The sequence below is a fragment of the Prinia subflava genome, chromosome 7 (genome assembly GCF_021018805.1).
Source record: "Prinia subflava isolate CZ2003 ecotype Zambia chromosome 7, Cam_Psub_1.2, whole genome shotgun sequence".
In the NCBI taxonomy this organism is placed as follows: Eukaryota; Metazoa; Chordata; class Aves; order Passeriformes; family Cisticolidae; genus Prinia; species Prinia subflava.
Genome location: NC_086253.1, coordinates 11,455,338 through 11,470,391, shown reverse-complemented (window position 1 = coordinate 11,470,391; position 15,054 = coordinate 11,455,338). Strand labels below are relative to the sequence as shown.

Genomic DNA, 15,054 nt, shown 5'->3' with positions numbered 1-15,054 from the left:
AAACAAAGAGAAAAAATAGAGTTAGATAAGGAGGTAGATCAGATTATATTTCACATTCAATATTACTCCCTTAAAAATAAAAGTCAACAGAAAGACAGAGATAGTAATATAATCTATTGTACATTACAAGAATGCAAAAAGATACACTAATCCAAATGGCTTATTTTCCACTTTTGCATTTCTGTACTGATTATAATACTAAGAGATATAAAATGGGAATGTAAATACCTCTAAAAATTTAAATTTATGGCTGTCCTAGCAACTGTGCCTCATAAACTTGCATACATGCAGTATTCTGCATGGTATTTGGTATGAGCTTTTGTGCTTTCACAGCAACGAGGTTGAATTATGGTTGCTGTGGGAACTATATCTTTGAATTTCTTGACTTGTGCTCTCATCTGAACTCAAATGTTACATTTACATAGGTAAGCATTTGCTGGTTTTCTCCACTAAAAGGAACCTACGTGAATGGTTACATACTTAGGTATTCTTACCAAAGAAACAACACAGCTCCATGTCTGGAGAGGTACAGAGCTCCAATCACTGCCATACTGCACACACGAAAAATAAAATAGAGACACATAAAACCTGGGAGACAAATGTGGCAGGGTACCTACAGGAACAGTAATATGTGACGGTGTCACTGACAGTTTGGGGTTTGCAATCCTCCTTTATTTGTTCAGCTTTTTAACCGTGGAGTTTGAATACACGCTTTCTTTCAACCATTTGATGACATAGAGAAAGAGAGAGAAAGAGAGAGAAAGAGAGAGAGAGGGAAAGAGAGAGGGAAAGAGAGAGGGAAAGAGAGAGGGAAAGAGAGAGGGAAAGAGAGAGGGAAAGAGAGAGGGAAAGAGAGAGGGAAAGAGAGAGGGAAAGAGAGAGGGAAAGAGAGAGGGAAAGAGAGAGGGAAAGAGAGAGGGAAAGAGAGAGGGAAAGAGAGAGGGAAAGAGAGAGGGAAAGAGAGAGGGAAAGAGATACTCACACAGCTGTCAGATGCTTTGGAGCTTCTTTGTGAGGGAGTGATCTTATCAGGTGTGAGGGGGTCAGAATTGCCCAGGTCCAGGCAGCACAGGCATTGCCCTGGGTACTTTCTGAACTTGCAGCAAAAGCAAGCAATGACTACACAGGTCTGATACTTGACATGTAATACAGGTCAGAAGCTGCTCTAGAGACTCCCCTCAGCATAGTGGGGGAGAAAGGGAAAACCAGATCTTACTGCTTCAAGAGAAGCAGAGGTGATTTGTCTCATAGTAGAATCAAGAAGCCTAAACTTTGAGGCCTGTTTTCTTGACACAAAATATTCTATTTCCCCATGGATACATTTTATGATTTGACATCATCAAGAAAAGGTGAGTGAAGTCCTTCAACAAAAGCTCTGTGCATTTTTGGAAGTATCGTTGAACAGTTATGCCTCTAAAATCATCAGACTAGGAATCAGAAATACCAATTTAATATTGCAATAGTCTGAAATGCACAGTTGCTACTTCCAGAAGTCAACACAGGCATCATGCTTTAAGGAAGATTTTTGATTTATATGTCAGAGCATGAGGAGAAGGAGAAATCAAAAAGCAACATAAAGTCACAGATCCCAATGCATGGTGGCACCTTTCTGAAAGAAAGCATAGCTACATTCTCTATGCACTCAGAAGACTCCCAAGCTCTCTCTAGCATTTACTTAGGAAAGGTAGACATTCCACTAGGGCAACTATTCTTGGGGAGACAAAAAACTCAACCCAGAAAAAGCAATCAAAGTGAAATATGACTGTTATGCCCTGGTATCAGCACACACTGAAAGTTACAGCCTGCCAAGATTAAAGGGGAAAAAACCCACCAAAAAATAAAAACACCCAAGAAAAACCTACGTGAAAAATTTCAAGGGGAAAATACCCCACAATTTTAAGATGTAGTGAATGAAAAATAAGAATTCTTCTCACTTTAAATTTATTATATCTACTTTGCATGTCATTACAAAGGACACCAAGTTAATACTTCTTGCAAATAAATGAAATCTGGAGCATGGGTTACTTCCACAATAAACAATCAATTTCAAAGCAGAGTTTACAATGTTAACACAAGAACTTATTAGAGAAACTTCAAAAATAAGAGTTATCTGAGAAACACAACCACATATTGAGGAAAACTAGTATGTATTAAAAATTTCAAAGATCACAAAGATTACTCAGTAAGACAGATCTAACACGAAACTATAAAGTCTTGCAAGCATAACGATTCTACTTTGCATCTTTGAGTGTAGTCAACACAGAAGTTTATTATGTATATAAAGAGAAGGAATATTAATATAATTTGTATCTCCTAAAGAAATTGTGGGTTGTTTTCATTTCAGGAGCTCAAGATCACTAAATGTGGTAATTAGTTAAGTAGTTGTGTGAAGTGGAAAGGCACATCACTAACAATGCAACCATGCTGAATAGTTTTACAACTCACTTTTGAATGACACATGCCCTCTCTGTGAATAGGATGTCAAATCAACAGCCCCTGTTAGCGTCTAGACATAATTGTCTGTGAATTGAATACATCAGTTTTAACTGCAATACCAAAATGGTCCCATCTGAAATAATGGAAACGTCTCTTGCACCGTACTTCTGCATATTTTGTAAAAATTACACAATACAATAGGTGGAGAAAGATTTATGAGGTTAACATTTTGCATATTCCTGCAATCAGCCCAACTGTCAACTCTACTCACTGTGACATGAGCCACTATAAAATGTGCTTGCAAATAAACATAGCCAGAACATCTGAGCAATGTACGCATTCCGAAAAGAAATTGTATTTGATGGAAGACTTAAAAACTTACAAATAAGCCATCAGTTTTTTGAACATACTAATATTTTTAAATATTTTATATTTCAATTGTTATAGCCGTGTGAAAAATACTATGTATAAAGAAACACAGCATTTATTTTTGTACTTATCTGAAGCCTCCTGGAGGAAAAGTAAAACACATCTAGATTGATCTCATATAATTCTCTTTTGATTTTTGTATGCACCTTGCATAGACATAAGAAAAAAGTCTATGTGTGTACATTTGTAAGCATCTAAAAAATATTTAAATTTCAAAACTATTTTACAAAATAACTAAAAATAAGCCACAGATTCTTCATGTTGGCACATTTAAATATTGTTAAGAATGTTGTGCACAACTTCACAATGTAATGTCTAAATTGTCTAACAGCTTGCATACATAATCTGAAGGCCAGATGATGTTACTACATAAAGGTATGAAGGGAATCCAGTGGTACCTTCTATGAACGCAGTCATATTTATAGATTTACTAATTGAAAATATAAAATAAATCAACAGCAGGATACTACCACATGCAGGAATGTTCAAGGTCACTAACAAATGAAATGCTCCATCCTCACCCTTCAGTGGAACAGCAAGGTCTTTTACTGTCCTATACTTATCTCCAGAAAGAGAATCACAGGGTCATTTAGTTTGAGAGACACCCTTAAGATTATCCATTCCCACTACCAACACTGCACTGCCAAACCCTCCTCTAATCCAAATCCTGACATGGCACATCTAGATACCTTTCAAACCTCTTCAGGGATGGTGACTCCACCACTTCCCTTGCAGCCTGTCCCAATGCCTGAACAGCCTTTCAGTGAACAAATTTTTCCTAATAGCCAATCTAAACCTCCTCTGGTGCAACTTGAGGCCATTTTGCTTGTCATGTTACTTGGCAGAAGAGACCAATTCCCACCTCTCTACAGTCTCCTCTCAGGTGGTTGTAGAGAGCAATAAGGTCCACCCTGAACCTCCTTTTCTCCAGGCTAAACAACCCTTGTTCCCTCAGCCACGCTCCATAAGACTTGTGCACCAGACTCTTCATCAGTTTTATTGCCATGTTCCAGCACCTCAAAATTTACAAAAAATATTTAAGGTGATCACTCACAAACATATAATCAAGTGCTGTATTCACCCTTCTTCATGAAAAACAAATATAAGCTTCCTAATACTGAGTATCCTCTCAAGCTTTTAATGACAAAAAGACACAAGGAATATATTAGGCAGCTGAAAAAAGGTTTCACGTGTTTCTCAGTACTCCAGTTACCTCATGAAACAAAATCACATCACTGTATCAGTTTTTAACACAAAATTACTAATGATGAATCTGAAGGTAAAATAGCTTTGATAAGACCTGTATCATTACAGCAAATAGCAATCTAGGGTTCCACCAACCAATATCAGAACCTAGATTAAATCATGCACTTGAAAACATGCTCAGGATGCTCAGGATGTCTGGTCTCCTTCCTGACCATAAGTACAAGCTTTCACAAGTACATGTTTTAATGCCTTCTCCCAGTACCTCGTTGTTCTTTAGTTTTATAGCCCACAAATTATAGCTAGAAATTGCTCTGCGGTGCTAAAGAAAAAAAAAAAAAAGAAAGAGAAAACACATTAGAAGCACATTGTAGTCTTCACATTGGCTTTGCTATTTTGCATATATATTGCTGTTTTCAAAATACCAGCTGTAAGTTCTTACTGTGACAGAGGAGCCACTCCCTACACAGAAAAAAATACTACAATGACTCAGAAGCCACCTCTGTCTCACATGAAGTTGCACTGAGGAGGGCCAGCCACCACAAAGTTCTTCCTGCATGCTACAGAAATCATCTGTTAAAAATCCATGGTGTGCTAGTCAAAACCATCTACATTTAAAAAGACTTTGCAGATTGAGTAAAAGGGACTGCACTCATAGAGTCAACAAAAGGTTTTAGCATGGTATTTAAGCAGACTATTTAAAAATATACACTGAACCTATACTCAAAACTGAAGGAAATCAAAGCACTAAGTCTCTAATGCTGTCCTTAGAAATCTGCAAACTATAAACTGAGCAACCAAAAAAGTATCACATGAAACCCCTGGAGTCGGTCCTAAAATTATAAAAATTTTAAAAAAAATCCATTGTAGGGGGTTAAAAGAGACTTTGTTAAGTTCAAACCTGCTAGAAATTTATGTGGCAGCTCCCTCTTCTGGATCACCAAACCCTGACAATTCAGCTGAGATGGCAAGATGTAGAATCTGACTAGTAAATAACACCTTTTCGTTGTTGTTGGGTTTTGTCATGTACCATTAGGCAGTCATACAGAGACTTGTTAGCTATTGCTCATTATTCTGAATGAGTTAATATTCAAGCAGCATACTTATGAAGGAAAATACCTGAATAGTTTTAAATACTTTTGGAATTTTCTCATCAGACAATAAAAACATGACAGAAAAAAAATTGAGTTTTGCTTTCAATCTCTCAGCATTTTACTAAAAAAATGCATTTTACAGAAAAGAAATGATCAGTGAGAATGTTACAATTCAGCCTGTGTGGCCTGCAGTATGACTTCTGAATCCGTATCTCCAGAAGTAAATCTTGTGGGTTGCAATTCTGGGTTGAAACAGAAGAATCTGATCTTGAAATTTCTTTCAGCTGTGACAGTTTAATGCATAAAGAAATCCTTGCAAAATAGAAAAAGCTTCTCTGTGCATCAGCTCTTCAGATGCTCTGCAAGACAGCTTGGGCAATTTCTGCACACATTTCTACATTGGAATTGGAAAAATCAGAAAATTGGTATTCTCTGTCCCTATATAAAATTCATCTCTATAAAGGAACCCTGACTTTCTGACTTGACCTATAATTGAAGTGGAGGCTTTGTGAAAACCTGGTGATTTTTCTGTATCTCAGCTGGAACCACAGGCAATTCTATACTCTCTAAATTGTCCATCACAATTCAAGCTGAGTGGCAATATTTGACTTAAATATAAAAATTACTCTAAATGGCAAATTTATGGCCCAAATCATTGTTTACTTCATCAGTGTAATTACTGATAACAAAATCTTTACCTTAATTAAATTATTGAGTTTTTAATGAGGAAGAAGGTACATAAAAGATGCCCCTGTTAAATTCTGGACTGGGTAACTCGAAAGCATGTTTGACTTGCTAATAATTGCACAGTCAGGCCCACAACAGTGTGATTTCATCTTTCATGACATACATGTACTGAGTGCCTCATAAAGTATATGGCAAACTGGAATATCAGGGAAATTTTGATCATTCAAGCATGGACAAAACTAAAATTGCCAGGAATTATTTGGATGAAACTGAAAGGATCATATAAAATGGAAAGCCTGGAAAGACCTGGAAAGAGTGAGAGAGAGGGAAAAGAGGTAAGATTGCTATGCAGGCACCTGCTGCAAATGGCAGATTTTCAATGACACAGAGGAGAGATGTCTTTGTTGAACTGTACAGCAGTCAGTGGACTGAGGCCACCTGCAATACTTTCTGTGGAGGGAAAAGTTACAGAGAACAAAGGAAAAGTAAATCTGACAGAAACTAGAAAATCCAACCAAGTATGTAAAGGGGCAGACTGGAGAGCAGTGCCCCACTAGACCTGCTGTTTACAAGCAGAGAAGGGTTGGTGAGAAATTTGGTGCCATCTTGGGTAGAGTGACCATGAAATGATAAAAAGTTTTTGATTCTCGGTGAAATAAGGAAGATGATCACCAAACCTCTAGCCAGAAGGACCAGAGCAGTGACTGACCCCCTGTGCTCCGATTGTACCCCTGTACTGGCGAGGTCAGACCTCAAGTTCTGTCTCCTGTCCTGGGCCCCTCACTGCAAGAAAGACATTGAAGTGAGTCCAGAGAAGAGCAACAGAGCCAGCATCTGGAGAGTAAATCATAGGAGGAGTGGCTGAGGGAGCTGTGTGTGTTTAGTCTGGAGAAAAGGAAGCTCAGGAGGGACTTTACCACTCTCTAAACCTACCTGAAAAGAGGTTGTAGCCAGGTGGGATCAGTCTCTTCCCCTAGGTAACAAGTGACAGGACAAGAGGAAATGGCCTCAAGACATACCAGGGGAGATCCAGACTGGACATCAAGAAGAATTTCTTCACTGAAAGAGTTGTTAAGCATTGGTATGGATTACTCAAAGAAGTGGTGGCATCACCGTCACTGCCAGTATTCAAGGAAGGACTGGATGTGGAATTTAGTGCTATGGTTTAGCTAACATGGTTATGTTTCCTCAAAAGTTGGACTCAATGATCATAGAGGTCATTTTTAACCTAAATGATTCTGCGACTCTGTGACTAAAAAGCGAAAAGGAAAGTGGCTGAAGACCACATTCTGGAAACCAAGATGATGAAGGCTGCAACTTACAGCATTTAAGATCCAGATAATTAAAGTACAGAACGTTAGAGCAACATGTGAAGTCCTTGAAAAAGGAAAATCTGAAAACCTGGCAAAAAAGAAAAGCTTAGTCTGTTTTTCAAGCTTAATCCAAATAACAATACCACTTTTCAGGTTACTGAAAAGGAGTTAATGTCTTCAGTCAGACATTTGCAAAATAAAATAATTAGCAAGTATATATTTTATGGTCAAATGACATTTAATGACTCTTATGAGACAAGACACTCTAGCACTCAAATTAAGTTCCAGTGAAAATACTATGTAGGCAAGGATTTTACGAATCATTGTAATTAAATCATCTTAAGGTACTTTAAAAAATTAATTTATTTCATAAATTCAAACAAGATCTTAATCAAAACACCAAAATGGGAAACAACAAATAAAAAATGTAAATAAGTCACTCATCTTTCCCTTTTCATAACAAGTACATGTACTTTCCAGTATTTTATTGTCAGGTTTTTTATAATAATCTACAGAAATATCTGAAATAATGATTTTCATAAAATCCCATCATGTATAAACCACATATAAAATTATTGCAAATGGAATACAGTAGAAAAGTATCACTAGAAGTACAGCTATCACAAATAAAATTTCAATATATCCTAAGTCTCCCTCTTTGCCTATCATGTTGAACTTTTCATATTGAAATTTAATGTCAGATTGTGCAGCAACAACTAGAAGTCTAATCAAATACCCACATTTTCTTGTAATGAGTCATTTACTGGGTCTGGCCTTAAACAAGCACATTCAACGTTATAATGGGAGTAAATGATGATGACACCACTTCAAACAGAAGCTCTTTCCTTGTGCTGCAGCAGCTCTCCGACATCAGTGCTAGTTAACCAACCAAATACCAATATAAGTCAGTGCAAAATAAAGGATGGATAAAATACAGGGACTGGCTGAATGTATAAACAGGGATGTGTGGATAGGACTGGAAAAATTGTATTATCCACGTACATGGCACCAGATGGGCTATCAGGGTAGATAGGAACCCTGTGGCACACCTTACAGCACTGTATACAAGCTGGCAGCGTCCTAAGCTGTTTAAGACTGCATGTGGCACTTAGTGCCATGTTCTGCTTGACATGGGGATGTTTAGTTATAGACTGGACTCAATTTCAGAGGTCTTTTCCAACCTAATCAATACAGTGATTCTGTAAATGTGCAGTGACGTGAGGCAAGGAGAGTATCATTCCCTTCCAGGCATTTTGATTTCCTTTGAATAAAAACGGAATTGTGGCCTGCAGAAAAATCACAGTTCAGCTCACTACATCTCACAGTGATCAGTCACAACCAGCAGGGTTTCATGAGAGGGAAGTCCTGCTTAGCACACCTGATTTCCTTTTATAATAAAGTAACCCACCTAGTTGATCAAGGGAAGACAGCTGATATCATCTTTTTGGATTTCAGTAAAGCTTTCAATACTCTCTCTCACAGGATCCTTCTGGACAAAAAGTCCAGCACACAGCTGGATTAACACATCACAGGATGGCTGAGCAACTGGCTCATGGGTGGGGCATGATGGGGGGACATCAGACTGGGGACCTGTCACTAGGGGGGTTCCACAGGGCTCCATCCTTGTCCCTGTGCTCTTTAACATCTTCATAAATGACTTGGACGTGGGACTGGAAGGGACACTGAGCAAGTTTGCAGGTGATACAAAACTGGGAAGAGCTGCTGACTCCCTCAAAGGCAGGGAGGCCCTGGAGAAGGACCTCAACAAATGAGAGGGCTGGGGAATCACCAACCATCTGAAGGGAACATGGGAAAGTGCCACATTCTGCACCTGGGATGGGGCAACCCTGAATGTATGGACAGACTGAGATGCTGGAGAGTAGCACTATGGAAAGGGACCTGGGGGTCCTGGTCAACAGAAAGCTGGACATGAGCCAGCCCTGCCCTGGCAGCCAGGAGGCCCAGCCCTGACCTGGGGGGCATCAGGCACAGCAACAGCAGCCAGGACAGGGAGAGGATTGTCCTGCTCTGCTCTGCTCTGCTCTGCACTGGGGCAGTCTCACCTCGAGTGCTGAGGGCAGGTTGGGGCACTGCAATGTGAGAAACACAGTGAACTGTTAGAGAGCATCCAAAGGAGGGCAGTGAAGATGGTGAAGGGCCTTGAGACAAAGCTGTGTGAGGAGTTGCTGAGGTCCCTTGGTCTGTTCAGCCTGGGAAAAAAGGAGCCTGAGGGAAGACCTCATGGTAGTTACAACTTCCTCGTGAAGGGAAGAGGAGGGGCAGACCCTGATCTCTTCTCGGTGGTGACAGTGACAGGAACCAAGGGAATGGCCTGAGGTTGTGTCAGGGGAGGTTTAAGTTTGATTCATCCAGACGGTGTTTGGGCACTCAAATGGGCTCTCCAGGGCAGTGCTCCAAGCCTGACAGAGTACAAGAAGAGTTTGGATAACGCTCTCAAGCACATGGTGTGATTCTTGGGGATGGTGCTGTGCAGGGCCAGGAGCTGGACTCAGTGATCCTTCCTTCCAACTTGGCATATTCTGTGATTCTTTGTGGATGTGGGTCCCTTCCTTCCAACTTGGCATATTCTGTGATTCTTTGTGGGTGTGGGTCCCTTCCTTCCAACTTGGCATATTCTGTGATTCTTTGATCTCCAAACTGAACAACTGGAAGCCCAGTTCTGTAAAACACACCATCCAACTAAGATGGGAATACAACATCCATTCATGGTGACGATCCTTTGAAAGAAATCCTGGCAAACGGACTGCTACCATGCCTTTTTGTAAAAGACTAAGGAAAAGTCACTTATTTGGTTGGGGCATGAAAGCAGCTAGATGAGATGAGACTTCCTATTTAATTAGACTTTGCTAATGAGCACATGACTCACAAAAACATTAATTTAGTTGTAAGCTTGTGTAATCATATTGCTTTCTACGGAATTGGTGAAATAATGGAAAAGACAGTATTGAACCAAATCCAGACTTACTGTCTTTGATTGAAAACGACAGTAAACAAAAAGATATTGGAGATAAACCTGACAGTGATCAAACTCATATTAATCAGTTCACAAGTCTTCTAGTTCCTTAAAATGATACACTGCTCAATTGCACTTTCACAACGAAACAGTAGATTACCCATCTTCTCAATAAATCTCACTTCAAATTACTCATAAATGAAAGAGAAAATTACAGCAGTATAAGGGGAGTAATGGGAAGGTTCACATTGCAATTCACAAGGCTAACAGATGCTAACAGTGCTTTCAACCACTCAAGAGCATAAAGTTACAAAATAGATGAAAAGAAAATTTACACTGTAAACCAATCTCAAGTCTTTGATGAGATAACTTTAAGAGTAAAAAATAAAATACGATTTTTGACTGAAACTTTTCATCAAACATATAATCATTCATATCTAGAATAACATACTGCCAGCTTAGAATTCACAGGCCAAAATATTTCAAACGTGTTTTGTCACAGTGGACACGGGAAGAACCACACGAGGACACACTGGTGAGCGAAGCAGGAAAAGAGAGCGAGTTTATTTACAAAACCCAGTTTTATACATTTCCCATGGTGCCCGTGGATTGGAGGATGGAATTCCACCTCTCAATCCACGTTGGTCGAGCTAACTGTCAATCACATTTCTCCTCCTACCTAGAAATATGTAAACAATAAAAGACAGTTAGCAAAACATGGCCAGTGTTTATAGTAGAAAGTGTGATAAGGTGAAACTTCTGACTCCAATATGAAGAACATAACAGAAGGCTTAAAAAAGTCTTCAAAACCAGGGTGACAGTGTTTCAACTTACACAGTTTGCAAGAAGTTAATGTGATTTGGAACTTAAAGCAAAGGCTCTAGATTAAGCAATCCTATAAACAGTCCAATAGATCATTGGACACAGAGCAAACGATTTGACTTTTCAGAAGTCCCGTGTTGTTATCTGCTTAATATTCGACATTCAGCTTCTAAAAAATCACATCCTCAACTTCTATATTTCATTCTTGAAGCCTGTAAATGGATACACTAATGCTGTTCTTCATACAGCTTTTGTGAGGCTGCACTTACTGTGAGCAAAGTGCTTTGAGATGTTTAGCATGAATAAAATATATTTTGCACTTAGACGTTAATTATAGAAGTAGCAATATTTGAAATAGGATTTTGTTTCAAGGCAGCAAGACTAAATCAAACATGATTATCTTGGCTTTGATTGTGATAGTTCACTTACTATGCTTTATTTTCCTTGCATTTGAAATATGCAATTTTGCTTTTCTGTTATGTAAATGAATGTTTTTCATCTAACACATCTCTTTTTGGAAAAAGAATAGTTTTTTCCTAGGCTAAGACAGAAATGTTGCAGAACAAAATTCTGAAGACTCACTGACAGAGTACCACAAGGTCAATGCAAGCATTCAATAGCAAAAGCAGCAAGAGTTGCCCAGAAGACGAACTGAACTTATAACATTAATATGCAAGTGTTTATATACACAGATATCTATCTAGATATATAAATCACACTACAATATTTAATACAGATAAACTAGTCTTTTTGTCCATCAGTTAGGTGATCCTAATCAATGCAGCTGGAATTAAAAGTCGTGGCCTTTCTGAAAAGTAAAAAGAACTGGGGTAAAGAGAAAAAAGAAAGTACGTGATGGAAGTCATAGAACAATCCATTTTAAACTAAAGATTCTGTCTAGCTCTGTGTAATTTATTTTATTTCCTTCAGCAAAGGAAAAGGTTTGGACTTGATCCAAAAACACTGTCAAGCAAAAGAGGTCAAGTCACCTGCCACTGTGGACTTTTCTTTGAACTATTTTTCACTTCTGCAAAGTGTGCTGATTGTATTGCTGTATGTGTTCCTAGAGATAAGTGGCATTAATAGCCAGCATGTACTCTGGAAAATACACATCATATTTATGTACAATACTATTAACATAAAGAGGGTTTACTACCTGCAGATAACTCATTCTACAGTTTGTGTGATCAAATTACATTGCTTCAGCTTTTTTCCTGGTCTCTGAATTTCACATATTTCCATGCTGAGTAAAGAGAAGACATCCCCATTTAAGATCTCCATTTAAGTTGCAATATAAAATTGGGAATTCAAAAATTGGCAGCATTAAAAAGAACTGAAGTCAAGGTTAGCAAAGTAATTTAAGAGAACATGCCCTGTAAAAAGAGATGACCCAACAAATCAAAGGAATAAAACACCTGTTGAGAAAAAACATTATCATCTCAAAGCAGTGCTGAAAGACTGGTATTTACCCAGACAAATGAGGTTAAGAAGCATATTCTACTCATTAAAATCTTTAAATGAAAGTAAATGCCAACCTAAATCTCATTTTCAGCATTCTGTGATGCCTAAGGAATGCTGTCACTCACTCATTACACTCCCTCACACGGATATAATTTCCACCCCCATCTATCGTCATCACATCTGGTTTGGTATGCAGTTTCACCAAAAAAAAATCACGTAAGCAAAAAAATCACAACATCTTTTGATAAACGCTTTAGTATGCAATTGTGTGTAATTACACACACTATTAAGTACACCCTGAAATATAAATCACCATGGAATAATTGGAAAGAAAAACTTAATCCAAAACCTTGATCAAGCTATAGCTTATTATTAGTATACTGGGGTTTAAATCATTTCTCCAAACAGCAAAAAAAAAGACATAACACAAAACTTCAAATCCCACAGGATCATGGATAATAGCTGACACCAGACAGGTAATCTTTCTGCCTGCCCCAAGGCAAGATCTGTAGCTTTATCTCTTCAATGTGTGTTTGTGAAACAAACATTAAATATCTCAAATGAGTGAGATTTTATTATCTACCTGATTCCTATATTCCAGTGCTCCCCTGTTGAAAAGCTTTCCTTAATGTTGAATCTGAAGCCAATCTATTACAGTGTGCCACCTTCCTCAGTACTGCAAAGTTTTTCAGTCTAACTCAACTTCTGATGCATTTTAAACCTTTATGAAGAGTAAATACACTCTTCTTAGAAATACATAACCCCAGCACACCAAAAACATCAAGATGAGGTCTTAGTTCCACTAAAGACAACAGATACTGGAAGATGCTCACAGGCACTGCACACTACACACCCTGGAAAACACAGGTTCACACCTAAGTGTAAATACTCTGCATGTCCAAAACCATACAGAGTTTGAATACAGTGGGGAGACTTTCCTGTCCTGACATCCAAAGACTGCTCTTCTTCTGATCACAGAATATTAATAAATAAAACTTCCCAGGTGACTTCTTTCTTTGAAGTTAAGGAGTGAAAAAAGGCCGGAAAAGTTTCCAGCCCTCCTCGCACCAGCACCCACTGACGCCAAGGCCAAAAGGACTCATGCCACCTCAGCTGCTACACTCAAAACAAACTCCTCCTCAAAAACAAGCCAAAACAAAACCAGTCAAGAAAGACACTTTCACAAGGCCTGGAACATGCAAACCGCCGGTAGATATCCCTTTGCCAGCCCACCTCCACACCTGCCCTTGTGCACTCGCTGGGGCGCCTGCCACGGTCTCTCTCCCGCCGGCGAGCCCCGTTTCTGCACACGCTCCCGGCCGGGACAGCAGGCGAGGGGACGCCCCTCAGCACCTGTACTCACCTTCAGAGACCTCGAACTCGGCCGCTCCATTGAGCTGGTACAGGCACCAGTCAGCCGCGCTCTCGCCTGGGGGGCCGCCGGCTGGGCAGGAGGAAAGGCACAGTCAGGCGGGCACGGCGCCAGAGGGGACACGGGGCTGAGCAAGGGACGAGGGAAAGTGGCATTGGCGGGGAGAAGCAGAGAGTGGGGAGGAGAGATGGAGGGGGCTGAGAAGGGAACGGAGAGGGGATGAGAGGGGACAGCGAGTGCCGGGAGAAGGAGCGCGTTTCCAGATACCCTGTTTGTGGGACATGGGTGTTGCCCTCCGGAATGCGCCCACTGCTCTGAACCGGTCTTTGCTTTGCTCCCAGCGCCCGTGGCTCGGGGCGCCTCCTCCTTCTCCCAGCGGAGCGGGCGCAGGCAGCCGCCGCTGCCTCGGGGTGCTCGGGGAGCCGGGGGAGGGAGGACGGGAAGGAGGGAAGGCTCCGCCCGGAGCTCCCGGCGGAGGCGGCGCAGCCTCGCCAGGACCCGCCGCGCCCGGCAGCGCCGGCCCCGCCAGGTGCGAGAGAGCCCCGGCACCGCGGCGAGCCCGGCCACGGCGGCTTCGGCGGGACGCGCTGCCCCGGCCTGGCCTGGACCCGCTGCCCGTCCCGTTTCCGTGGGAGCTCCCCGTCAAGTGCCTGCGGTGCGGGCAGCCTGGCCAGCATGGGTGCGCATCCCGGCTGCCCCCGAAGCCTGGACGCTTCCCCTGGGGGGTACACCGCACACCAGGCACCCAGCGCCAGTGTCACCCACCGCCAGCGCCATCCCACCGCCAGTGGCACCCACCGCCAGTGGCACCCACCGCCAGTGGCACCCACCGCCAATGGCACCCACCGCCAGTGGCACCCACTGCCAGTAACACCCACCGCCAGTGGCACCCACCGCCAGTGCCACGCACTGCCAGTGGCACCCAGCGCCAGTGCCACCCAGCGCCAGTGGCACCCACCGCTAGTGCCATCCCACCGCCGGTGGCCCTAGTGCCGCTCCCGCCTCACCACGGCTGCGTTCACCCCACAGCATTCACCTCAGTTCTCTTACCGTCCCTAGGACACTTGGGCTATCACACTGATTAAGGCTACAAATTCTACATAAACTCGGGGTATATATGCACTGCCAGCCTGGAGAGTGGTTTTCAGACCCTGTGGATACACAAACTGTCTTTACAGCATCCCTGAGAGGTTAGTAAGAAAGCAAGCCTGTTACCAGGTAAGTCTAAAGGGCTCTGTGCAGTGACCTTTGCCTTCAGTGATA

The 15,054-nt window shown here is 41.3% G+C and overlaps 1 protein-coding gene across 2 annotated transcripts in view; it reads right to left on the bottom strand.

Moving 5' to 3' along the window:
- PPP2R2C (protein phosphatase 2 regulatory subunit Bgamma) overlaps positions 1–14,220 on the bottom strand; it is a 194,488-nt gene extending 180,268 nt beyond the window's left edge. The window contains exons 1-2 of one of the 2 annotated variants that reach the window (XM_063401587.1): positions 14,059–14,220; positions 13,783–13,863 (exon numbers count right to left, since the gene is read on the bottom strand). In XM_063401587.1, the coding sequence (XP_063257657.1) occupies positions 13,783–13,863; positions 14,059–14,074 (97 nt within the window). In that variant the 5' untranslated portion in view covers positions 14,075–14,220. The remainder of the gene's footprint in view (positions 1–13,782; positions 13,864–14,058) is intronic. The other variant, XM_063401591.1, reaches the window with a different exon arrangement.
- Positions 14,221–15,054: the final 834 nt, after the last annotated feature.